The following is a 27,084-nucleotide window of genomic DNA, read 5'->3' as shown; positions in this document are numbered from 1 at the left end:
TCCAATATACCCTCCAGTATTGTCCAGCGACACCCAGTGTCGTGAGACGTCCGCCCTTATAAAAAGGCCCCGCCTTCCACTCTGATTTATTGGACTGTGATTGGAGCCAAAGATGGCTCTGCCTCTTCCTCTCTGTGGGACCTCCCAAAAAAGTATGATGTACTTCCTGTAATGTCTGCCCCCAAAAAGCACACAGGAAACCCAGGAATTACAATAATAAGTATTCGCCCCCCCCTCCTGATTTCCTCTATTATTACTTATTTGTATATTTCATATATTTGCATGTTCTCTGTCACGCAGTTTCAGAGAAAACGAAACCAACGCTGTCTATTTCAGGGAAACTCGTCTGTCTTTGTCAGTCTGAGCAGTGAAATTGCTGAAGGTGGCGGTTTACTGGATCAGGACCAGTTGAGCTGTACAATCTGTCTGGATCTACTGAAGGATCCATTGGCTATTCCTGAGTGAATGGTGTGTGTGTGCCATGCGATGGTATATGTGTGTGAGTGAATTGTGTGTGTGTGCCCTGCGATGGTATGAGTGTGTGAGTGAATGGTGTGTGTGTGCCTTGCGATGGTATGAGTGTGTGAGTGAATGGTGTGTGTGTGCCTTGCGATGGTATGAGTGTGTGAGTGAATGGTGTGTGTGTGCCCTGCGATGGTATAAGTGTGTGTGAATGGTGTTTTTCTATTGTGCACATTGATCTGTTCGTCTGTAATACACGGTGTTAACTGAAGATCTATTTGGGGAAAGGCACCCTGATAATGTTAACTATGTGAAAATAGGCGACTGTATATTCCAGCAACCAGCCGTTCATGAGTGATAGCTCTCTATTGTGTGTGTGCATCGTCCCCTCTTCAGAGTTGATACCTGACGAGCTTTGCTAAACGTACAGCTGTAACCCCCTGTGAACCAACTGCCTAAAGCGTCGCACCTCTGTTTTGATGCTTGCAAAACCCTAAACCCAAATTCAGATCGGAGTGGACCTAATGCACTGCAGAATAGAGTGTTTTTGGGCATTTAGCTGCAGGCTGAGGTCGATCAGCACAGTGATGCTTATTAACAGTATGCTAAATATATAAATAAATTCCATCATTACGACTCAAACACCATCATCGTACTTTTAATGAAAATGTAATTGTAATCCTGTACACAACACAGCAATGTTTACTTCTTCACAAAAATAGGCTATAATAATAATTAACTTCAATGGTGTTCTAAGAATACATGTCAGGATAGCATATCAAATTATGAATTGACAAGTAATTGAATGTATAAGTATGAATGTACAAGTAATTGACCACAGTAAAATCCAGAAATTAAACCAAAGATTAATTAAAACCCACAAATAGGCTAGCCAACAAGCTTCCTGTTGAAGTTTATCATTCCTCTAATTATTGCATTTCATGTGGCAACCTACATGACATCCATGTTAAACTCACATGTTAGGTGGGTCCTGAACTTCACGCCAACAAAGACGTAAAAGACGGGGTTCAAGCAGCAATGAGAGAAGGCAATCAGACGACAGACATAAAACCCATAATCAACCGCGATACTGATTTCGCACTGGTCGAAAGGTGGCACCTGCAAATCCGCCAGCGATCTCAGAAATATCATCGTATTGTACGGCGCCCATCCCACGAAAAACACCACAACCACGGCGAAGATTAGCTTCACGGTTATGTGCCTTGCGTGCGATCTCGATCGGAGGATTTTCCGCAGAATGTTGGCGTAACAGAAGGCGATCACCAAAAACGCCAGCGAGAAAACTATGTTTTGCCCGAAAGCCGAAGCCGTCTTCCAAGTTATGTCGTCGTACGTGCAGTACAACACTCCGTTGTGGAGTACGACCTTGGTGTAGAGGAGGGAGGGGACGGCTGCTGCAAAGCTCACTGTCCAGATAATGGAGGAGGCGATGATCCCATATAAATGCTTCCTGGTTCCAAAGTCAGAGAGTGGATGGACCACCACCAGATAGCGGTGGATGGTCATTATCATTAGAAAAACGATGCTGCTGTAATATCCGGCGTAGAAGACAAAATTAACGGCTTTGCAGGTTCTCTCTCCGAGCGTCCATCCCCACAGATGATCATACGCCCAGAACGGCAGTCCGAACGTGAAGACCAAGTCCGAAAGGGCCAGGTGTAGAATGAAAGTATTTGTGAGCGATCGGAGGGTATCGTACAGCACCAGGACCACGAGGACCAAGATGTTCCCCACGAGACTCAGGGCGATCACTGCGGAGAAGAATATCGGGGTCGTGATGGATCCAAATCTGAGAACGTCTGTTTTATTGCAAACTTCACTTAGACCGTAATCGAAGTCGTACCCGCTGTAGTTGTACTCTCTGTAGTCGAACTCCTCGTAGTCATATTCTGGTGTCATTTTTTCAACTCCTGTTGGAAAAAATAAATAAAAATAAACATTCGGTAATGGACAATGAATTCATCATTCATTCACTCATTCATTCATTCATTCAATCAATTAATAAACTATGAATAGGCTACAAGTAAAAAAAAGAAATATATATATAATTAAAACATTTTTTAAATCTCATTACTTTGATTATATTTATTGTATTTCAAGTTATTTCTACCCTAAGCCCATTTTTCATTCTTCTTAGATTTAGCCGAAATACAGATTTTCAATATTAACATTACATTACATTACATTATTGCCATTTGGCAGACGCTCTTATCCAGAGCGACGTACAGTTGATTAGACTAAGCAGGAGACAATCCTCCCCTGGAGCAATGCTGGGTTAAGGGCCTTGCTTTTTTTTTTACTCACATTTGACATGCAAAATAAAGCTTTTAGTTCATATTTAAGATTCATCAGGAAAATAGCTAAATATAAAGGCTAAATATATCATTTGAATGTTTTTATTTTTTATTTTTACTTATATCAGAAACACACTTTTATTCAAATATAAATATTTCATTTAAATCTTAAATCATTTTTATTTTTTTATTTTAAATAAGCCTTTATATTATCATTTTAAAAGCTTAATTTAGCCTGTATGTGAAATCTGAGTAAAGAAAATAATATTTAGTCTAAATGTTGAAGAAAATCCTGTACTTAGGCTATCCGAGAAGAAAATAAACACAGGAAAAATGTGTTTCACCCCATACATTATAAGCCTAAACTACTTCGTTTAGAGATATTTCTGTCTATAATGCATGCGTCAGGGAGAGAACAGAGGGTCCTGCTCATCAAGTGAATCACAGGGTGGTAAATGGCCCTTGTACCTACCTTAGCAGCCTAAAATGTCCGCCACCTTGGACCTCTTTGGGCATATGTGACGAAGACTTGCCTCTTCTCAGCTATAAAACGTTCAGTAACTGTAGTCTTGTAATGGTGAAGTCTCACTTCCTTGTGCGCTTTCACCTCTTAAATATCGCCCCTTTTCCGGACACGTGCTTAAAAATGACATACCCAAAATAAATTCTGGTCTAATCTGAAAGTTAACCCTTTGAAGTTTTCCAAGAGACAGAATTACTCTAAATGACTAATACAAAGTTACTGAAGCTCAAACATAGTGAAAGAGAAAGCTTTTTTTCTTCCCCCTCACTGAAATTATTTTCTCTTTTTCACAGGCCACTGATTATTATGGCTGTGGCTGGTGCGTTTAGAAACACAATGGAACCAGGTCACAACACTGGACAAATTCCCTTTCACAAAAATTCACAAAGCATTCTCGGACATTTGATGACTCCCAAAGGATGCATGAAAACGCATGAATATTATGCTGAAATACTGCATCTTGTTACTAAACTATACAACACTTTTTATCCTGAAAAAAAGCATTTGCACCTCCCTCTCCTTCCAGCTCAGCAACAGGTCGAGAAGATCAAAGAAAATAAGCAGAATAGTCACAATAATAGCATCTTGTATATTGATGTATTCATTGAGGTCCATTGATTGAAGTTTTTGTCAAATACCAAACCCCGAACAAGTCAAACACATTCCACAATTTCATATTCTACTGTATTTATTATTCAAAAGCAGGCTTGCTCCTTATTTATAAACATACTGAATAATACTTTGAGAATGTATTTAGATGCTCACCAATATAAAATTGGGTCACGTCACTGAAACGGTCTGCTAGTATTGAGCCAACTGTGTTTTCACTGTCTACCTCAGAAATATTCACTCTGACAAGAGATTCCTTGGAACTCTCAAGAACTATTCTTGCTGAAGTGCAACAGACAGAACTGTGCGTTTTAACACTTTCAAACGGTACATTGGGGTGCAAAAATATGGGCACCCGTGGCTTAAATGTCTGTTACAGTGAATCTGTATGTGATCAAACTTTAAATGCTACATGAGGTAAACATGAGGCCTTTCTGCAAATTATAAAGCAAGATTGGTCTTCATTTTCTTTTTTTACTCTTTATAAATGATATGAAAAAGGAAAAGGGCCCTGAGCAAAAGTTTGGGAACCCTTTTTAATTATTCTTTGTTACTTTTAAAAAAAGATGATTACCAAGGCCCAGACCCAGATGATTTACTTGTTAGGGCTTCAATGAGTCAGTTAAGTATAATTCCAGGGCTGAAATTTTTATTCTGAAATAACTCCATGCCCTCTAACGTATCCAACTGCAGTGGCTGTTCTATCTTGTCTTGACTGCCAAAGAGCTTCAAAAAACATTAGCAGACACAGGTCTAACTGTTACACAGGACAACAATACAATGTACTTTAAACAAAAACATACATGCCAGAGTTGCCAGAAAGAACAACCTAAACATAAAATTCTGCATCTGAAGCATGCAAAAGAAAACACTGAGAAGCCTGAATCCTAAAAAGTGCTTTGGACTGACAAAACCACAATTGAATATTTTGGCCACCACCAAAGAATGTATGTTTAGAGAAAAAAAGGGTGAAGCCTTTGTAGAGAAGAACACCTTGCCAACTGTGAAGCATGGAGGTGGATCCATTATGCTTTGAGGTTGTGTGGCAGCTGGGGGCACAGGAAATAGTGTGTGAGTCGAAGGAAGAGCGGATTCCCCTAAATTCCCCTGAATCTCAAGAAATACTAAAGATATGTATTTACTTCAACAGAATAGAGCCATAGAATAGCTCATAGATCGAACAGATTAATTAAATCTTGAATAGCAATTAATGTTTCCCCAATTTGCCATCAGCAATATCTGTATGGAGTCATCCAAATGGTCTAATTATGCTTGTTGAAAGGCCTGTATCGTGATCCGCATGTCAGTCTACGTAGTCTGCGATTAGGCGGAGCTACATAACAAAATGCAGCACTGCAGAATAAAATGGGGGATCCCCCACCCGGGCTATGTCAAAGTATCCCTGAGCAAGACACCTAACCCCCAAATGCTCCTGACGAGCTGGGTGCCTTGCATGGCAGCCAATCGCCGTCTTTCTCCCAGTGCAGATATCACAAGCCACGTCTCCAGGTCCACCGTAACAGTGAGCAGGAGGAGCAGCTTGGAGTCCTGTCTTCTTCAGTTTCTCCAACATTTCAGAAAACATAGTTTTTTTTCTTAAAACAGGCCTTGAGGTGAAGGTCTCTCTGCACTGGGGACAGCTGTAGACACCAGTATGATCATCCTGATCCCAGCAGCCCTTAATACAGCCCATACAGTAACTGTGTCCACAGGGAATAGTCACCGGATTCTTCAGTAGATCCAGACAGATCAAACAGCTGAACTGGTCCTGATCCAGTAAACCTCCACCTTCAGCCATTTCACTGCTCACACAGACACAGACAGACTAGTTTCTCGGAAATAGAAGACTAGTTTCTCGGAAATAGACAGAGAAAAATTTTGTTTCTCTGAAACTGCGTGACAGAGAGTGGGAGGGACTCCCTGGTTCTGCCCACAGCTCAGGAGGTGTGGTGTTGGACTGAGGCCAGGCTGAAGAGCAAGACTTTCAGAGCGGAGATTTACTCATAAATATCTCACAAACACAAGCCTGCGTATGACGGAGTGATGAGTGTTTGGTCACTAACCTGGAAACAGAGCTGCAGTTGGGTTAAAGGGCACGTTTCAAGTCAAACTACATTAACAGTGTTTAGCAATATTGCTGTGACATAAACATGTTTAAGCAACCTTAACAGAACACAGTCCGTCCTCAGAAAGGACTGTGAACACGTTCTGGAGTTCTGGGAGCTCGGGTTCACAACACCTTTAGCAGATTTTGAGCTATTATTATTCCTGTATCGCGATAGAAATAGCGTGACAGTCAAACTCCAGGGCCATGGTTTCGCTCTGAACAAACAATGCGGTTGTTTATTTATCGTCGTTGATGGCTGGTACGGTTGGCAGATTTTATTTTTAATTTTCTAAATCTGACAACATGCACAGCTGGAAGTTCATTCACAAACGAGCTGGGAAGTAGTCAGAATATTTCCCGGACCAGAGGCTGGTTGAGCCGCGTATTTGTTACAAAGTTTTTAGTTTTTTTTTCTACTCCTGGAACCTGGAACCCGTCAACGCTTTAATTGTTTCCAAACGTTTCGGTATTCAAGACCAGAAAGCCTGGAACCGGGGAAATTAAGAGTCTCACTGAGACAACCCAAGCCATATAAGGGATGCCATTATTCTATTCAACAACACAACGGAACATATTTATCAGGGACTGTGCACATTAACCAACATTTTCGTTTACACAAAAGTAAATGTGCCGGAGTCAGCAAATTAGTTCATTTTCATCGGTAGCCCTAGCTGGGCAGGTTATGACAAATAAATGGCGTAATGTCATGAATACAGTCCATAAAAAAATAGTAGGCTACATATAATCCACAAACACATTACAGATATTACAGCAATATGCTATGCTAGGCTACTCATGATGGCAATTTCTGTGACATCTTTACAGAGACCCATGCGCAGACCAAGGGATAATCAGAATCGTCGTTCATTTCAGTCCAATAACCAAGCCAGGTATTCCCATAAACACAATGCCAAAGCGAGTAGCAAAATTATGGTGAGAAAACAATCTGAGGTCAAAAATCCAAAAAGCCCGATGTAATGTTTCTGCATCTGTCCTGTTCGTATTAGTGTTTATTCTTGTTATTTATTCATTTTCATACATCCTTGGTTATTGTTTCCCGTTCAAGTTTCTCATTCGTGATCCCCTGTTATGTATGCGTCTGAATGTTTACCAGCCGACTCACTCCCCTGTCTGTGTGTCCCACTATTCGGGTGTTTACGGTAGTTTACAGTAGATTTCATCTTACAGACACAAACTCACACACTCACATACACATGCACACACACACTCTCTCTCTCACACACACACAAACACTCACACACACACTCAGGCACACACACACACCCTCATATGAATATAATCACATCTAAGTTATGGTTTGTTGTTACTGGAAGTGGCTCAGCACTGGAAGCTCGACTCAAGGCCCGGTGTGAGGAGAACCATGAGGCAAGGCACCTCTATCTGCACCTCCTGCTCCACTCTACACCTCTATCTGCACCTCCTGCTCTACTCTATACCTCTATCTGCACCTCCTGTTCCACTCTACACCTCTATCTGCATCTCCTGTTCCACTATACACCTCTATCTGCACCTCCTGTTCCACCCTACTCCTTTATCTGCACCTCCTGCTCCACTCTACACCTCTATCTGCACCTCCTGTTCCACTATACACCTCTATCTGCACCTCCTGTTCCACTATACACCTCTATCTGCACCTCCTGCTCCACTATACACCTCCTCTACCTGCAACTCCTGCTCCACTATACTCCTCTATCTGCACCTCCTGCTCCACTCTACACCTCTATCTGCACCTCCTGCTCCACTCTACTCCTCTATCTGCACCTCCTGTTCCACTCTACTCCTCTATCTGCACCTCAGTGGAATGCTCCCAGAACCGATGAGTTGAAATAGCACTGTATAAACCATGGGTTTTCCACATACAGTGCTTGGTGTCTTTAGATAGCTAATGATGTGGGAAATAGTTTGGTGTCATTGGTGGTGTAGTACACTGGTTGCTGAATAAAGATCTTGTAGGAATAAACCACAGGTATTGCAAGTTACAAGGGTTAACCAGATTTGTTAGACATACAGAGATAACGTCAGCAGGGCCATTGTTGTTACCGCCATCTTGTGACTCTTCATTTGATGATTTGTTGTTTTCCTGTAAACCCTGGGTATATAGAGGGAAACGTGGAATGGTTCGAGGAGACTCGCTAATATGATCTCCTGCACACCATTTGCGTATAGCCATTCATATTACAACTTGTAATTCTTGTAACACATTGTCACTCTATTTCTGCAATGCACATTGTTGAATAAATTGTATTAATTTGAACCAACATCCTCTTCACTCGCACCAATATAAACTTAGGAGTTTAGAGTCCTAACAGAGAAAGACAACCTAGGATACCTGCACCCCATAGTCCCTCACCTATACACCAGTGCCGTCACAAGATACATACTAAGTGCATCATTGTAGGCTATACAGACACAGGCACGTCCGAGTCTGTACAAATAGATAGTGATCATATAGAGCCACACTATTGGCAGACATTTGCAGTTCCTTTTGTTGAACTGTTAGAACAGAGGAGCTGTTGAACTTATTTTTTGGAGTCAGATAAACGAGAACAAAATAAAATTAACCCTGTTCCAGTAGCATTGGTCAGCCTACACGCGTTTCCTTCACTTTACATATGATCTTTAATCGCTCCCTACTCCCCAGCCAGACCACTCCGGTCAGCCAGCTCTGCTCGCATTGTGGTTCAAGCACCTGGCGGTTGAGCTGCAAGTTCACGCCTCTTTCACAAAAATCCTAAACAATATAGGTGCAACAAAATGAAGCAAAGGGTGGCACGGATGGTGCAGTGGGTAGCACTGCCGCCTCACAGCAAGGAGGTCCTGGGTTTGAATCCCTGTCGACTGGGACCTCTCTGTGTTCTCCCCGTGTCTGTGTGGGTTTCCTCCGGGTACTCTGGTTTCCTCCCACAGTCCAAAGACATGCAGGTTAGGCTGATTGGAGAGTCTAAATTGCCCATAGGTATGAGTGTGTGAGTGAATGGTGTGTGTGCCCTGCGATGGACTGGCGACCTGTCCAGGGTGTATTCCTGCCTTTTGCCCAATGTATGCTGGGATAGGCTCCAGCCCCCTGCGACCCTGTTCAGGATAAGCGGGTTCAGATAATGGATGGATGGATGGATTTCCTCCTCTTAGTTTTTAACTCATAACTTTAGCTTCTGCCTTTCCCTTAACCAGTGAGCCATGGCTGATTTTTTTTTTTTTTTTTGAGCAGTCTCTGCTGCGTGGACAACCCAGTTGTTTCATTGTATTATAAGTGTATGAACTGCAATGAAAGACCCAAAAAATGTTATTCAATTTATAGGGGTGATGTTGTATTTACAGCATACACACAAAAAAAAATCTACCTTGGGTTCTCAACCCCAGCACTAGAAATAATAGCGCCCTCTGCTGCTACCTATAATTCCAATCAAAACGCCAATTTCTCCTTTGGGCTCCATTCATGGTTGACAGCAAAATAAAAATACCTGCACTCATATATTCACGTTAATTCTGGGCATTATATTAAAAAGAAAAATCACTTAATTTGTTCATAATTGATATTTCAGAATTCACAGGGTTAAGAAATAAAAGTCGTAGTCTGTGCTTTTCTAAAGCCCGTCTGGCTGAAAGTTACGGAAAGTATATGACTAATATGCCATTCATGCATGTTGAAATATATATAAATACATATAAATTAAACATAATTTCGACATGTCATTATAACATGTATTGCATTTATTTGTTTGAAAAGAACGTATTTCGATCCGTTTTCGATCACTCACACTACACATTTTTGTTGCCTGGTTATTTCAAATAAATGTTTTGAAATATGCATCTCTCTCTTTGTCACGGCCAGTGAGCCAGGTCGTGACAGATAATAAAGTATATTATTTAATCTCTTCTAATCCTGACAAACTTCACATTCAAATTATAACAAGCAGGAAATAAAATGAAAGGCAGGCAGCTGGTTGGATGTTGGGTAAAAGTCTTTATGGCAACTGAAGGAGAACAATATTTACAACTTGCCTACTATCCAAGCACACAGATACAGACAGCAATTACCAAAATATCCACTCACTGAGAACTTTATTAAGAACACCTGTACACCTACTTAGTAATGTGATTACCTAATCAGCCAATCGTGGCAGCAGTGCAATGCATAAAATCATGGGTCAGGTGCTTCAGTTAATGTTCATAACAACCATCAAAAATATATTTAAATGTGATCTTAGTGATTTTGACTGTGGCATGATTGTTGGTGCCAGGCGGTCTGGTTTGAGTATTTCTGTAACTGCTGATCTCCTGGGATTTTCATGCACAACAGTGTCTTGAGTTTACTCAGAATGGTGCGAAAAACAAAAAACATTCAGAGATGGGCAGTTCTGAGGATGGAAATGGCTTGAGGATGAGTGAGGTAATGGAGAAGGGCTAGACTGGTCTAAGCTGACAGGAAGGTGAATAACTATACAATGCAATGCAAATAACTATACATTTCATCAGTGAACAGATCTCTGAACACACAATGTGTCAAACCTCTATGTGGATAGACTACGGCAGCAGAAGACATAATATGTCTAATAAATATCTAATAAAGTGCTCACTGTATAAGGTCGGGGACTGGCAGAGAGCCAAGAGCGACTAAGAGTATCCCTCATAATGCAATAATAAATAATAATATAATAAAACCCCGGAAGATTGAGGAAACAGAAAATGCTATATCCGATAGTCAGAGAGGGCTTTAAATACTTTTCAGGAGGTAGGCTCCCTTGGCACTAATGAGGACCAGGTGAAAATAATAAACCCCTGGTGGTCCTGAACGGTGCTACATCCCAACCCTGACACACTGAGTGTGTATTGTCAAATAGAACATGCAAAATATGTAACTGAGGTATAGCTTATTAAAGCACAGAACTGTATAAACATATTTACACTAACACAATGAGGCAACATAAAAGTTGTACAGTTTGTGCAAATAGCAGTGTATATCAATATATGGAAAGTTCTACAAGTACTGACATTAGATCAATTATTGCAATTTATTACATACACAAAAAAAGATTACAATGTTATATACAGTGCCATCTGCAATGTTTAGACAGATGAGTACAAATGTTCTTTAAATGCAAATATTGAAGGGCATGTTTACAGACTTTGGTTTCACCATATTGAAATTACAGTGTGTTTTATACATAGTAACCATAAACACCATATTTTTCTAGGCTTTTTCTTGCCTTTGGTTTGTTTTATTGTCATTAAACTTGAGGGCCAGAGTTGTTCCAATGAATGTCAGGAAGCCATTATGAGACTGAAAAATAAAAATAAAAATCTGTAATGTCCGTTTTGTTATGTCAAACCTTAGGTGTAACAAAATAAACTGTCTGGAACAGCATTCAGGAGAGAGAACATGTATTGGGGCAAAAGGCATGGCAAGCCAAGTAAGACATCTACAGCTGATAGCTGAAGAATTCTCATCAGAATGAAGAAAAATCACCAAACACGTGTCCGACCGATCAGAAACACTCTTCAGGAGGCAAGCGTGGATGTGTCAGAGACTACTGTCCACAGAAGACTACAGTAATGTCTCAGTGGGTCACAGACTTCAACCAGTCATGCATACAAAAAATATGCAGTAAACATGACTATCATTTACATCACATAAATATGTCCCAAACATTATGGTGCCCTTAAATGGGGGATTATGTATAAAAAGTGCTGTCATGTCTACATGGTGAAACCAGAATGTATAATAATACCCTTTAATAAAAAACTTGCACTTTGAATCATTTGTTTATGAATATAAAAATTGTGGTGTACTGAGCCAAATTAATGTTTTTGTCCCAAGCATTATGGAGGGCATTACATATTACAATTCTTCTGAACACATAAACACAACAACAGCAACAAATATATAAGTGAATACCTATGTATTGTTGTTTGTAACAAGATTAGCAGGTATGATATGCACAGGTGTTAAATGAGACTGGGCTTGGGACTGGGGCAGTTGGAATAGCCAGGGCAGGAGGGAAGGTGACAACTAGAACACACACAGCCTATCTCCCGACAGTCAGATGCTGCCAAAACTGCTGGGTCTCCTAAAGCTTCTCAGGACTGGTGTTAAGTACTGGTGTTGTTATGATTTTGCCAAGGACTTCACAGACCTCTCCGGAAGCACATCTGTAGCCTACCTGGGAGAAAATATACACACCTCCACATGCTGATCACCTGAAGATATCAAAGTAACGAGAGTTAGGATGAAAAGTAACCAAGAGACCCGTACTAATTATACTGTGTGCCTAATTATACTGTAATGCCTGGCATTACAGTCATTATTGTACTAAACAAAGAAAAAACAAAAACAACAAGTATGTATTTACTGTACATTCATATAATTTAAGGTAACATGGGTGCAAATATTGTATAATATAATAATTGTGGAAACTGCTGTATTATTTAAATACTTTGCTGGGCAATTACATAATATGGGCAAGTTAACAACAACAACAATAATATATTAATTCTAAATAAAGGAACATATACAAAAATAAGATGTCTGAATGACAGTGAGTTAGGCCTATGAGAATAAAAAATTGGCATTGGCCCTACTCATTGATTTTACAATAGCAGTGAAATAAGAGTAACAATAATACATTTTATGTCTAAGCCTTCATGACACAGTGAATCAAACGTAGATAAAAATTGGCAATACTATTAATGACGGTGATATTTTAAACCGTAATATGTTAATGTAGCTGGCTTCGACGTTGAGAAACAGAGATGCACAGACATGATCCCGTTTACCTGGAATTTTCCCACGTAAAAAAACGAACAATTGGAACATTCAAAATAACAATAATACATCGCAGTAACTGATTAAACTACAGGCAATTTTATCATTATTGAGATAGACTTACCGAAACGTGCGTCGGCGGCCATGGAAATTAATCGTATAGTTAAGGAATCCGCACGGAAAAGACGTCATTCATTTAGCTCGGAACAGCGCCGCGATATCAACGAGCGGCCAAGAATATATTACATCCGAAGTGTTAAGAACTTCCGTTGAGAATGAATGGGAAAAGTTAAGGGAAGTGAAGCTCAACTATCGGTGCCGCGCGCGCGGCCGTGCCGGGCCCCACGTGCGCGCGGCGGCCGTCACGCAGTTCCAGAGAAAACGAAACTTAACTCTCCATGTCCGTGCGCGCAGTAAAATAACAGAGGCCAGTATCTACGCGCGTGCGCTCAGAACCAGGAAATACCTCCTGCACTTTCTTACGCAGATTCAGAGAAACTACACGATATCTAATCACTGTCACTTTAAGCTATAAAACGACTTTAGTGAGGTATACCTTTCGAGTCTTCGTAAAACGCTAAGAGACACCGTTATCGTGAAACGCGGGAAACCCTAGAGCATTACCCTGGGGTTTGACTGTCAGGCTATTTTTCTTCGTCGCGACACAGATCAATTCAACACGCCTGCAGCTGTGGGCAGAACCAAGGAGTGAAATGGCTGAAGGTGGAGGTTTACTGGATCAGGACCAGTTCAGCTGTTCGATCTGTCTGGATCTACTGAAGGATCCAGTGACTATTCCCTGTGGACACAGTTACTGTATGGGCTGTATTAAGGGCTGCTGGGATCAGGATGATCATACTGGTGTCTACAGCTGTCCCCAGTGCAGAGAGACCTTCACCCCAAGGCCTGTTTTAAGAAAAAACACCATGCTGGCTGAAGTGGTGGAGAAACTGAAGAAGACAGGAATCCAAGCTGCTCCTCTTGCTCACTGTTACGCTGGACCTGGAGACGTGGCGTGTGATATCTGCACTGGGAGAAAGCGCAAAGCCATCAAGTCCTGTCTGGTGTGTCTGGCCTCTTACTGTGAAACTCATCTCAAACTTCACAATGAGCTTCACCCAGGAAACACACATAATGTCATCAATGCTACTGGATGCCTGCAGGACAATATTTGCCATCAACATAAAAAACTGTTGGAGGTTTATTGTCGTACTGATCAGCAGTGTATCTGTTATCTGTGTACAATGGATGAACACAGAGGCCATGATACAGTCTCAGCTGCAGCAGAAAGGACTGAGAAACAGGTAAGGACTGGAGCTCTTCCCTGGCAGCTCTGACATTGGTAATAATACAGGAGAGGAATAGTTTCAAATTAAAGTTGAAAAGTTACTGATTGAAAACACACTCCAAAAAATGTCATGCCATGTTTTCGGAAACAAAAACACATAGAATATGGCATATGTATGTATGTTGTTGAAATGTCTTTTACACGTCACACCTTCCTGATGTGCTGGAGCCTGTAGGGAGGCTGAATATTGAGCCACATCTGATTCTCCCAGACGGACGGGGGATCAGTCCCCCATGGCACTTTCACTGCTCTGGTCCCTTCTCTGTCTGTTACCCTCTCTGCTTTCTGCCTGCACTCTCACAAATAAAGTGACAGTGGAGGTATATTCTTGTTCTTCAAGGATGACATTTCCCAAATATACCTCGAAAGGACAGTAATGTTCTCTTGGGGTACAAATGAGTATGTTTTCCAAGCAAAAAAGTTACAAATAATGAATTATATATTGCTTGCGAGGGGTAAAATTGTAGGTACAACCTGTATAGAGTAGCACCCCAGTGACAAGGATTTGCACCTTTTTAGGCAGTTTTCATACCTTTATTTCTGTGTGTTCTGAGTGTATAAAGCAAGAGAAACAAAATATCTTCCTGTATTTAAAAGCATATAGAAACTTAAAGCATTTTCATTATGCATTTGTACATCTTTTCAAAACCTGCTTAACTCATTTCCTGTCCTGGGTGACATTTTAACTTAGAAAATATAATAAAATTCTGTCTACATTGCAAACACTATTCATTAAATTATATCTGACCAGTACACTGCTACACACTAGCCTGTAGGTGTCATTGTATTTCCTGGTTATTTACTCTGTGTTTAGTTGAAAATGACATCATTGTTTAACCCAGGGTTTTATCAGTTTAAGGATTATTTTACAGTGACAGACTACTACAACCTTAACGGCAAATAATTTAGTGTCTTAAAACGTGGTGCTGATTTTTTTGTTGTTGTTTTTTTTATTTTTATTTATTTATTTTTTGTGTCCCTGGTATCTTGGGCAAGCAGTATGATTGATCTTGGTGCTGTGTGTTTTGGGGCCAGTTTGATCTATAACAGGGGAGTATTGGTACCCTTGTATTCTTCCAGAGGTGTCAGATGTTCCCCCTGTTGCTTATTTCATACTTTATTTAGGCATATGGGGATGGGATATGAGATTGGGGAGGGGGGTGGAGTAGCGAGTCTTCGTCTTCGTCTTCTTCCATGAGTAGGCTGTTACTGCTCTCCTCCCCCACGCCGCAGATTGAGGATTGGGGGGGGCCGGAGGGGGGGGGGGGGGGAGTGGCCTAGGAGAGGGGAAGGGAGGGGGACAAGTGATGGGGAGAGACACAAAACATAAGACATACGTTCAAGACAGTACAAAGACAACTACAACACTAAAGCCTTGGCTGTAGCAAGAGGTGAGGTTAGCATCAAGATGAACCAAATATTCACTAAAGTGGGATGTGTGTATACGCGCATGTAAGTGGGCGTGAGCAGGTTTGTCACTTCCTGTGGAACGTTGGTGGATGAGGGGCGCGACAGGGCGCGGCTGGCCCCGCCATCCAGTGGCCCCCAAGCATCGGGCCCCCCGCGCACACCCCGGCCGGGTCCCGGGGCCCCCGCCGCCGGCCCCGCGGGGTTGGGCGTGGTGTGGCCGCCTGGGGGCGGGGCGGACGGAAACGCCACCCCCCGGGGCGCGGACGGCGAACCCCCAGGCCCCGCAGAGGCGGGCGGGGCGCGGGGGGGCGAGGGGGGGGGGGCACGGGGAGCGTGGGGACGCCCACCGCCGGCACCCACCAGCCCCCCCCACCGGCCCCCACCACTCCTCCCCCAATGTGGGCGCTAGGTGTGAGCGTGTAGTGTGTATGCGTGACTGTGTGAGTTGTGGGCTGTATGGATGTCTATGGAGCATTAAAAAAAACAAATTGGGAGGACAGTCATGGTGCAGGGGCCTAAACGCTGGCCAACTATCCCTGTCCGCCCCCCAAGGCCCTAGTGATATGTGGTGTGGGTGGAGTGTGTCTCTGACTGACGTGCAATTAAAATTGGGGGGAGTGACCAGGGCAGGGGGCTCCCACCTCGGTTGGGCGACAGAGAGCTAGTCTGCCCCATCCCTCCCCCCGGAGCCCTTGTGACATATGGTGACTAGTGTGTGTTGTTACATTTTTTTTTTTTTTTGGCGGGGGGGGGGGGTGGCGCAACAAGGCAGGGTCCGGCAAACAGGACGAAGCTGCCCCGAACCTATCCCCCCTCCTCACCGTCCCCCCAAAACCCTAGTGACATGTGAACGGGAAGGGAGTAGCGGCCAGGGCGGCCTGGGGTGGGAGGAGGACACCGGCCATGCGCAGCCCCCCACCCAGCCCACGCCCGGAGGCCAGGGAGGGGTACCCCGCCGAGCCCCCCACCCTATGTGATGCAATTAATTATCGGGGCCCAGGTGTCTTCAAATGCTGCCAATTGGTTTTTCCTACATGCAGACATTCTCTCCATGGAAACGTGTTCTGACAGTAGATTTTTGAATTGCGTTAAATTCAGATTTTCTTTGGACTTCCAGTTCAGGAGGATAGTTTTCTTTGCGATAGTAAGGATTGTGAGGAGCCGATGGGATTGTTTTGTGTCCATGTTAAGGTTAGTGAGGTCACCAAGTAGGCAAAGGGAGGAGGAGGCCGGGATGGGGTGTTCTAGGTGCAGAGATAGGTCTTCACAGGCCCTTCGCCAAAATGCGTTAATAGGTGTGCAGTGCCAAGTGGCATGTAAATGGTTATCTGGCAGTTTGTTTCTGCAGTGTGAGCATATGTTAGTATCACTGATACCCATCTGAAACAGTCTTTGTCCTGTATAGTGTGTTCTGTGAAGAATTTTGTATTGGATTAGCTGTAGGTTTGAGCTTTGGGTCATTCCAAAGGTGTTTTTGCAAATTTGCGACCAAAAGTGAGGGTCAGGGTTAATAAGCAAATCTTTTTCCCATTTATGGGTTGTTTTTTTTTGTTTAATGCTACACAAGATGCAATATTTCATAAATTATGCGTACAATGTATGATAATATGAGAAATCAAACTATCCACAGAAGCAGCTGGGGACGACACAGAGTAAATTCCAGCAGAGAATCCAGGAGAGAGAGAAGGAGCTGCAGGATCTGAGACAGGCTGTGCACTCACTCAAGGTGGGTACTGACCAGAGGAGAAGACAACAGCTGGCTGCTGGAAGAGCCATTTCAGGGCTCAGTCAGGGCTCTCCTCCAGTCAGCCAGTGAGGAGCCCAGTGTTGGGCCACTTTCCAGCCCTGTGGGGCTCAATCCCACTCAGCCACACTGTGAGGAACAGGCTGTCTGGGGTCCCAGTAAGAGCTGAGTGAAAGGCCTAGTTAAAATGTACAGCACTCCTCTCTCTGTGTCTCCTAACAGAGCTCTGCACAGGCAGCAGTGGAGGACAGTGAGAGGATCTTTACTGAGATGATCCGCTCCATTGAGAGAAGGTGCTCTGAGGTGAAAGAGTTGATCAGAGATCAGGAGAAGGCTGAAGTGAGTCGGGCAGAAGGACTCCTGGAGCGACTGGAGCAGGAGATTGCTGAGCTGAGGAGGAGAGACGCTGAGCTGGAGCAGCTTTCACACACAGAGGATCACATCCATTTCCTCCAGGTAACATCACTGGCTCTCTGACAGTCTGCACTATGTACACTGTACACACATGGTGAGGTGTGTTCCTCATTTACAAAGGTCTTCTCCTGGCATCTGCACAGAAATCTTTACAGATACTGTTCTCTGTCTGTTCTCTGTCTGTCTGTCTGTCTGTGTGTCTGTCTGCAGAGCTGTCAGTCTCTCTGTGTCCCTCCTGGACCTGGAGACTTACCCAGCATCACTGTCAGTCCACACATCTCTTTTGAGGCTGTGAGGAAATCTGTCTCTGAGCTGAAAGAGCGACTGGAGGACGTCTGCAAGGGGGAACTGCTCAAAATTTCTGAATCAGGTTGTGAAAAATATGAACGGGCAAAATCTTTCTTTGACAGTTTTTATCCATGCAAAGCCACTGGGGAGATCAAATGGAATGCATATACAGTAATTATCTGTTAAACTCTGAGCTCTGAATAATATTTAGTATAAACAGAATCCCTCATTCCCATAACTTCATTTTTGTCCTTTTCTCTCTCTCTGTCCCTGCAGTGAAGGAAGTCCACACTGTAGAGGATTTCTTACAGTGTGAGTGCTCACTCTGAAACTCTCACCTGAGATAAACACACACACACACACACACACACACACACACACACACACTTACACACATCCAGAACAGCCTGGTTGTCATTATATGAGTTGTAAGAGGGTGTAACCAGATATATTTGACTCTCAGTTTTAGTTCAGAAATGTTGGCCTATTATTATTATAACTCAGGTAAAATCACACTATACAGCATGTATGGAGAAAATAATGAATAATAGACTGACCTTAGATGGACCTGTTCTAATATGAAATCATAACCATGTCCTCCATCAGATGCCTGTCAGCTCACACTGGACCCGAACACAGCGTATAAAAAGCTCCGTCTGTCTGAGGGGAACAGAGAGGTGACCCGTGTGAGAAAGATCCAGTCATATCCTTATCATCCAGAGAGATTTGACTCCTGGAAGCAGGTGCTGTGCAGAGAGGGTCTGTCTGGACGCTGTTACTGGGAGGCTGAGTGGAGTGGAGAAGAGGTTGATATAGCAGTGACATATAAAGACATCAGCAGGAAAGGAAAGGGTGATGACGCTTCTCTGGGATGTAACAACAAGTCCTGGGCTTTGCGCTGCTCTCCCTCCAGTTACTCTTTCTGGCACAATAATGAGGAGACTGAAATCCCTGTTCCCTCCTCCACCAAAATAGGAGTGTACCTGGATCACAGGGCAGGAACTCTGTCCTTCTACAGCGTCTCTGACACCATGACCCTCCTGCACAGAGTCCAGACCACATTCACTCAGCCCCTCTATCCTGGGTTTTGGTTTTATAGTGGTGCTTCTTCTGTGAAACTGTGTGATCTGTGATGAGAGAGAGGGAGGATCAGCTGTAATCAGAGTGAGAAAAACACTGCAGTGAGACAGAGATGAGAAGTTAATAAGACATGGAAGTTGCATTGCCTCCCAAATGGGTGGATACATCCTTTATTGAAAATCATCTGTTGATTTTCTCCCATACACTGTGTGGTATAGATCATTTATCAGAAACCGAAGAGAGATCAAACAGGAATGAGACAGGAAACCTGTGCGTTCAGAAAATAGGATTCTCTGCTTACATTTCTGCTTCTTCCACACAGGACTCTATGAATGCTTTGTGACGATCACTCTTTTGGGAGAAAGTTGTTCTGTAGTTTATGCTCATGTGTCCTTTGTACCAATGTGAGGAAGTGTAAACTGAATTAAAATTCCAAAAGATTGTTATACATGTATCATATACTGTATACTTTGTTGTTTGTTCGTTTGTGTTACTTTAATAAAATAAAAACAGACTACTTTCCTCTCTGCCCTGGGTTTTTGGTGTAGTAAGAATATTTTCCATCCCTCCTGCTTTAATTTGGTGGACAGCTAAGAGGGGAGAGAGAGAACAGTTTAAGTGAGGTTTGAAAGGGTTGGATGGAGAGAACTGAAAGAAAAGCAGGGCTTTGGGCTCTCTGGGTTTCCTGTCAGTTATAATACTGCAGTGGTGTGGCCCACGTACAGGAAGTGCCTCACCACCATAGATCTGTGCAGCTAATGAGATATTAACCTGTGTAAATGTGTCTGTGCTGTACCCCAACATGGCCGCCATCTTCCGTCTCACACAGCAGACTGTACAGGACTGTTAGTCAGTTGATAAGCACTCCATGCCTGTGTATCCCGCTGCCATCTTGTGCTCTTTTCCTGCTGGGCTCTGCTCAGTGTCCCACAGTGAGCAGATCATGCAGTAGCACAGTTTCACCACCAGAGGGAGCACGTCAGGGCCCGATTGGCTCCTGTCTTAAGGGTTCTGAATGGTGGGGCTGGGAGAAGGAGGAATTGGAGAATGCAGCTTACTTGCTTCCTACTGAGGACGTAACTTCAGTTCACTGGATGAGAAAGTTGTTAATTTGGCTAAATGTTCTCTGAATGTAGTGTATTTAAAATCCCTTGATGATATACATACTGTGTTTACAGGGTTTCACTGAGTTTGACCGTACTGTGTCCTCTAAATATGTCCAGTCTATGAAAAATACTGCCGACTGTCCAACATACATTACATTATTGGCATTTTGGCAGACGCTGTTATCAAGAGCGATGTACAATTGATTAGACTAAGCAGGAGACAATCCTCCCATGGAGCAATGCAAGGTTAAAGGCCTTTCTCATGGGCCCAACGGCTGTGCGGATCTTATCTCCTGATTCTGGTGGTGGTTGGTTTTGGTCACAGTGGCACTCCTGCATCTGGGGGTGGTTGGTTTTGGTCGCAGTGGCACTCCTGCGTCTGGGGGTGGTTGTTTGATGTTGTAGTTCCCTTTTGGCCAGTGTCCCTGTGAGGCCATCTTTCTCCTTCTCTTGACCAGCGCCCACCACCAAGAGAGCAATGCTTCTAAATCCGAATTGACTAAATTTGGATTTGGACCATGGACCTGTCTCAGATCAAAGGCTTGGTTTCAGCTTATCAGCAGGAAGCAAACAGTCTGGGCGGGTCTGTAGCCATACCGCCATGCAGACCATGCATGTAGCTCCTACGTCCTTCACCAGGACCCCATGCACACACACCGCATGAAGATTGTTTCTTTCTTTGTTACCAGGTATGACTTTTAACACTCTGTGATTTGGTTTGCATTGTAATACTTGTATTTGTATTTTATTTGGAATTAGACTGTGATTAACTAAGTGACCTTCCTGGTAAAGTAAATTGTTATAACTTGATCCGTGTGGTTTTGCTTACTGAACACTCGCTGTTACACAGGGAATGGGTGGTTACTGCCCTCGAGTTGGTCGAGGGAGGATGCAGATTCACGCCTCTGCGTGTCACTTCATTCATGTGGAGAACAGCCGTAGCTAATGTTGGTCTTCTTGGGTCCCTGAGCTGCCATTCGGCCACACCCAAAAGCAACTGTTCCTGCGACCTCTGGAATGACTGCAGATATCTAGCCAGCTCGTGAGACGTGCACATAACGGCCGATGTGACATGTGGCAGAACCAGCAGAGGACTGTTCAGGGAGCCCAGTACGGTACAGGATTTCTGTCACGATCAAGACTGAATTATAACTAAGAAATCTACCAAAGGTAGATACCTAATCAAAATGATTATTACATTACATTACATTACATTATTGGCATTTGGCAGACGCTCTTATCCAGAGCGACGTACAACAAAGTTCATACCCATAACCAGGGATAAGTTCGCTGAAAGACCCTAGAGGGAAGCACAATTTCAACTGCTACCTGTACAACAAAAAATTTTTTTTTTTTTTTTTTGAACAAACAAACAAACAAACAGAGCAAAAGTCACCAAAGTTAACTATCCAAACACTGCTTACCTAGCCAACTAAAAATACCGATACACAAAGCAAGTCACAGAGACAACAATTAAGGTTCACAGGGAGGTAGGGAGGGATGGGGAGAGGTGCTGCTTGAAGAGGTGTGTCTTCAGCTTGCGCTTGAAGGTGGGGAGAGATTCTATAGTTCTGACCTCAACGGGGAGTTCGTTCCACCACCGTGGAGCCAGAACAGACAGTAGTCGTGAGCATGAGGTTGGTATTAAAATGGAGTCAGATCATACGAAGGTTGATTTATTGGCCCTATTGTGGAGATTCTCTGTCAGCCGGAAGGCAGAGTGCTACTACTGTGTTTGTAACTTGGTTTATTTATTGGCTGATCTAGTCTCTTCCCTTTGTCTAATATTAAATTTTCTCCAAAGATCCGAAGAAGGATTCCACGGGACAAATATGCAATAATAGAGGAAATCATGGTAAAGAAAAGGGCTCCGAATTGGAAAAAGACATTTACTTTGGATAAGAAATACAATGATCGTATCCTGGGTTAAACTGAGTCAATCTAAACCGCAAACCAAAAGTGTCTCTGTGGATGGACTAGTTCTCTGACCACGCACTCCTGGTCGCTATTCAATAATTGACGGCTATTCCCAACGGTTGTGGTGACTCGTTGCCACTCCTATCAGCCCTATTGCAGGGCGACTCATGATAGTCTGAGCGTAGCTACGCAGGAGCCGGAATGATTGATTTAGCAGCGCTTGAGACTTGAGTGGATTAACACACAAACCTACAATCTTACACCAGGAAGGGGGCAATACTTTCCCGCGGCACTGTATCAGTATTAGCACTTAGAGGAGGGGTTGGTTCTTTAAATGCTGATAGGAACTTCAGTAATGCTCCTGTGGAGAGAACAGAAGTTGACATGATCAGAATTTTAGTAGCATATTCAGAAAGTATTGCATTGTTGCAAAATGGATGATTGGATTTGTGAAACCTTTTAAGTATTCCTTAATTTTAATTTAATTTGTAATATTTTGACTGGACATGGCTGTCGGAACTTTACAGTTACAGAAAGATTAAATGCAGGCCTAATTACATTATTATCTTTATATTAATTTCTTGACCTAAATAATTTTCATCGTGTTAATGGGTTTCACAGCTTGGTTGATGTCAGACTCTTTAATGTAGCTCAGCCCGCAACAGTGTTTTTACAAACTATTGTGGTCATTTCTGAACTGTGCTTGCTGTAGCCTGAGGCTGGGTCTTTTGTCCATTCTGATACCCTAATGAAAAATACCATCATTACTATTCAGTAACAGAGGCTACTTGAGACGGGTGCGTGGGGGTTGGACCCAAAATCCCAGGAGCGTAGTCACAACAAGCAAAGTCCATACACCTAGATCCAGCCAAACAGACGATAAACAAACAAAAAGCACGGTGCCGAGGGAAGAGGCAAACTCGTAGTCGGTAAACGTGCAGGGAGGTCCGGTAGCAGGAGAGCTGTCAGCAGGGCTGAAGTACAGGTGGATGGCAGGCAGAGTCTTAGTCGAGGGCGATGCGGAAGTCGAAACCATAAAACAATCAGCGAAGCAAAAGTACAAAGACGGTAGGCGAGGACCTGGTCAAAAACAAGCGGTGGTCAACAAAACAGAAATCAATAAACTATGGTCGGTAAACAGGCTTGGATCGTAACGTGTAATCAATAATAGTAATGCTCAAGAGTTGCTTTGGAGTTCAAGAGGCAGACAATTTCGCGAAGAACAGTTGCGCGACTGGGCTATAAATGCGGGTGTAGACAGATGTAGACAATTAGTGAGAGCGTAGCAAGAAAATGGAAAACAGGTGCGATGGATGACAAGTTTAACAAGGTGATTAGTAATCGTTAGTAATAAACCTATCCTGCCCTAGCATTAGTAAATTAGTAAATGACATGCACGAGAAACGTAAGGTAACATGAACACATGATTAGTTTGTTAGTTTCTACCCAATCCTGATCTAGCGTTAGTAGTTTTAGTAAATAGACAAATGGAAACAATTAGGGAGTGAATGACAGAAAGAGAGAGAGAGAAAAGGCGGAACGCAAGGTTTGCGGAAAGACATGTAAAAGTGTATGCATAAACAACGACCAGTTAACGTAACAATAAACATAACACAAAGCGAAACTAAGACGATAACCACTCAACATAACAAGGTAATATAATCGTACGAAACATAACTAGACATGACAAGAAAATAAATCGTAACGAAACATAACTAAACAACATGACGAACCTAGACTAACATAATACATGATAAGACACTACGTGACTAAGATAACATGAATAAACATAAAACATGGCAAGACAGACCTGAAACGTGACACTACTGTCGCTATGTTTCATTCTTCTGCCCAATGCAATTGTTAAACGTATCTGGAAGATGTGTGACAAAGCCAGCATTCTTTAGACTAAGCTTCTCGCTCATATGTACAAAGGCCAAGCTAATAAATAGGAAAACTGCATGCAAAAACGCTCCTTGGTGAAATTCACACGGCAATTTGGACTTTGGCTCTGTGTGAAGAAATTCCAATATGTCCCCTTCATTTTGATGATGTCACAAGTAGCTTTTAAACAAACTGAGATACCAATCAATCGCTGGGTGTGTCTAGGAAAGTCAGTATAAAGCCTGTCACTTTGCCTGTGGTTTTAGGTACTTTTCTCTGTTCCTGAGGCACCAAGAGCTTGTCCTTAGCGTCTTGATATTGTAAGTAATTGCGTGCTGTTTTTCCACTGCTAAATCATTACATGTGCATTCGTTCTGTTATTTTTATGATTGAAATATACAATATAGTATTGTAATTGTCGGAGAACTCACAAACTGACAAAACTGTTAAAATTGTTATATTATCAAAATGACCAAATGACAACATGGACCCTGGCTTAGTTTTCTACATGGATGTATACACCATTGTAGACTGGCTCTCATAGTGAAATGGTTTGGATTCATGTGCAGTTTGTAACAGATATCAGGTTAGAATATGACTGAGACTGTTCTCTGTCTATCTGTCTTTCTGTCTGCAGAGCTGTCAATCTCTCTGTGCCCCTCCTGGACCTGGAGACTTACCCAGCATCACTGTCAGTCCACACGTCTCTTTTGAGGCTGTGAGGAAATCTGTCTCTGAGCTGAAAGAGCGACTGGAGGACGTCTGCCAGGGGAAACTGCTCAAAATGTCTAAATCAGGTTGTTAAAAACTTTATATAGCACAGTTGGTTTAAGTACCCAGAAAATATTCTGTTGGGACAGAATATTTAAAATCGATCTCAGTGTCAACATTATCCTCCATCCTCACATTTCTCTCTCCATCTTATTCATGTTTATTTCTGTTCTTTTATCTCCCTCCTTCCCTGCAGTGAAACAAGTCCATACTGTAGAGCAGAGGACCAGAGAGGAATGCTTACAGAGTGAGTGCTTGCTCTAAATGTACTCTAGAACAAAAATAGATTTTTTCTTTTTCACTTTAATGAAAAGCTTTCGATTTGTGGTCCATATTTATAAATTCTGTTCAAAGTATGCATGTTTTAGAGTTAAAGTGCAATGTTTCCAAGCTGTTCATAAAATGATTTGTTGCATTCTCTGTTTTTGCAAAATTATCGGATCACGGAGCTAAATAAATGTTAGCCTATTTTTTAAACACAGAAACATGACCATTTGGCTCTCGGGTGCTACTTGCTTCCTCTGAAACAATCTTAAATGTACATACAGATGAAGCCATACTTAGATGGACCTGTCCTCATTTTAAATCTTAACCTTCTCCTCCATCAGATTCCTGTCAGCTCACACTGGACCCCAACACAGCGCATAAACAGCTCCATCTTTCTGGGGGGAACAGAGAGGTGACCTATATGAAAGAGATCCAGTCAAAGCCTGAGCATCCAGAGAGATTTGATTCCCATGCTGAAGTGCTGTGCAGGGAGGGTGTGTCTGGACGCTGTTACTGGGAGGCTGAGTGGAAGGGGGATGAGGTTTCTATAGCAGTGGCATATAAAGAGATCAGCAGGAAAGGATGGGCCACTGACTCTGTGCTGGGACATAATAACAAGTCCTGGAGTTTGTGCTGCTCTGCCTCCAGTTACTCTTTCTGGCACAATAATAAGAGCATTAAAATCCCTGTCCATCCCTCCTCCTCCAGAATAGGAGTGTACCTGGATCACAGGGCAGGAACTCTGTCTTTCTACAGTGTCTATGACACAATGACCCTCCTGCACAGAGTCCAGACCACGTTCACTCAGCCCCTCTACCCTGGGTTTTGGTTTTATAGTGGTGCTTCTTCTGTGAAACTGTATGATCTGTGATAAGAGAGAGGGAGGATCAGCTGTAATCAGAGTGAGAGAAAAACACTGCAGTGAGAAAGAGAGGAGGAGTAAATAAAACAAGGAAATTGCATTGGCTCCCAAATGGGAAGATACATCCTTTATTGAAAATGATCTTTTCATTTTCTCCCATACACTGTGTGGTATAGATCATTTATCAGAAACCGAAGAGCGGTCAATCAGGAATAAGACAGGAAATATGTGCGTTCAGAAAATAGGATTCTCTGCTTACATTTCTGCTTCTTCCACACAGGACTCTATGAATGCTTTGTGATGATCACTCTTTTGGGAGAAAGGCGCTCTGTAGTTTATGTTCATGTGTCCTTTGTACCAATGTGAGGCTGGCTGGCCTGAAGTGTAAACTGAATTCAAATTCCAAAAGATTGTTATACATGTATCATATACTGTATACTTTGTTGTATGTTGGTTTGTGTTACTTTAATAAAAAAAAAAATTTAAACGTGGATTTCCTCCATGAATGACCTGCTTCTTGTCTGCCTTCCTGGTACAGATGACCTGCTTCTGGTCTGCCTTCCTGGTACAGGTGACCTGCTTCTTGTCTGTGTCAGTATACCTCCTAAGAGAGTCTGAATGGTGTCCAGAGAGAGTCCTAGAAGGAATTGGAGGAAAAGGTCCAGGTGTCCATTCTTACTCCATCAGGCCTGATCCACTGCCCTCCTGTGTAACTCAGACAGCTGCACTCTGCCACTTACTCCTCCTTCTGTGGGTCATTGAACCCTCGTACCTCTGTCACCTGGTGGATGCACTCAGGAGGGATCTGATTAGCTGCTGCAGGTTGGGAGGTGATCCAGAAGAGAGCAGAGGGAAGCAGAATGAGATTAATGAGATTCAGATCTCGGAAAAGGAAGAGTAAAGATGAAATCAATGTCCTGATTGGCTTTTCCTTCTGCCCAGTCCAGAATTAACTTCTGCACAGAGATGGTTTTCCCAATGCCAGCTATGCCCTTTGTAAGCACAGTTCTGAAGCATTTCTCTTGTCAAGTGAGTCAGCGAGATCCTTGAAGTAAACACATGAAGAGGTGTGCTGTATCAGTGTGAAATAAACACATGAGGAGGTGTGCTGTATCAGTGTGAAATAAACACACAAAGAGGTGTGCTGTAGCAGTGTGAAATAAACACATGAAGAGGTGTGCTGTATCAGTGTG

At 42.9% G+C, this 27,084-nt stretch overlaps 2 protein-coding genes across 6 annotated transcripts; one reads left to right on the top strand and one right to left on the bottom strand.

Annotated features, from left to right (window-relative positions):
* Nucleotides 1-1,413: 1,413 nt before the first annotated feature.
* LOC133126734 (chemokine XC receptor 1-like) lies at nucleotides 1,414-7,197 on the bottom strand. Its single transcript, XM_061239072.1, has 3 exons — nucleotides 7,176-7,197; nucleotides 2,342-2,372; nucleotides 1,414-2,302 (listed from the first exon to the last, which is right to left on the bottom strand). The coding sequence occupies exons 1-3, from the start codon at nucleotides 7,195-7,197 to the stop codon at nucleotides 1,414-1,416; spliced, it is 942 nt and encodes a 313-aa protein (XP_061095056.1).
* A 6,221-nt stretch (nucleotides 7,198-13,418) lies between these two features.
* Nucleotides 13,419-19,583, top strand: LOC133126800 (tripartite motif-containing protein 16-like). 5 transcript variants are annotated; one of them, XM_061239188.1, is made up of 7 exons: nucleotides 13,419-14,104; nucleotides 17,189-17,284; nucleotides 17,525-17,758; nucleotides 17,927-18,086; nucleotides 18,155-18,175; nucleotides 18,281-18,316; nucleotides 18,611-19,583. In XM_061239188.1, the coding sequence occupies exons 1-7, from the start codon at nucleotides 13,514-13,516 to the stop codon at nucleotides 19,135-19,137; spliced, it is 1,665 nt and encodes a 554-aa protein (XP_061095172.1). In that variant the 5' UTR covers nucleotides 13,419-13,513; the 3' UTR covers nucleotides 19,138-19,583. The 5 variants fall into 5 exon arrangements, with proteins under 5 accessions (XP_061095172.1, XP_061095173.1, XP_061095175.1 ...); XM_061239189.1 differs by having other exon boundaries at nucleotides 17,927-18,089; nucleotides 18,144-18,166; nucleotides 18,286-18,316; XM_061239191.1 differs by lacking the exon at nucleotides 18,155-18,175.
* The last annotated feature ends 7,501 nt before the right edge of the window (nucleotides 19,584-27,084 follow it).

This window comes from Conger conger, chromosome 4 (assembly GCF_963514075.1).
Source record: "Conger conger chromosome 4, fConCon1.1, whole genome shotgun sequence".
NCBI lineage: Eukaryota > Metazoa > Chordata > Actinopteri > Anguilliformes > Congridae > Conger > Conger conger.
This window is presented reverse-complemented; position numbering and strand designations above follow the sequence as displayed.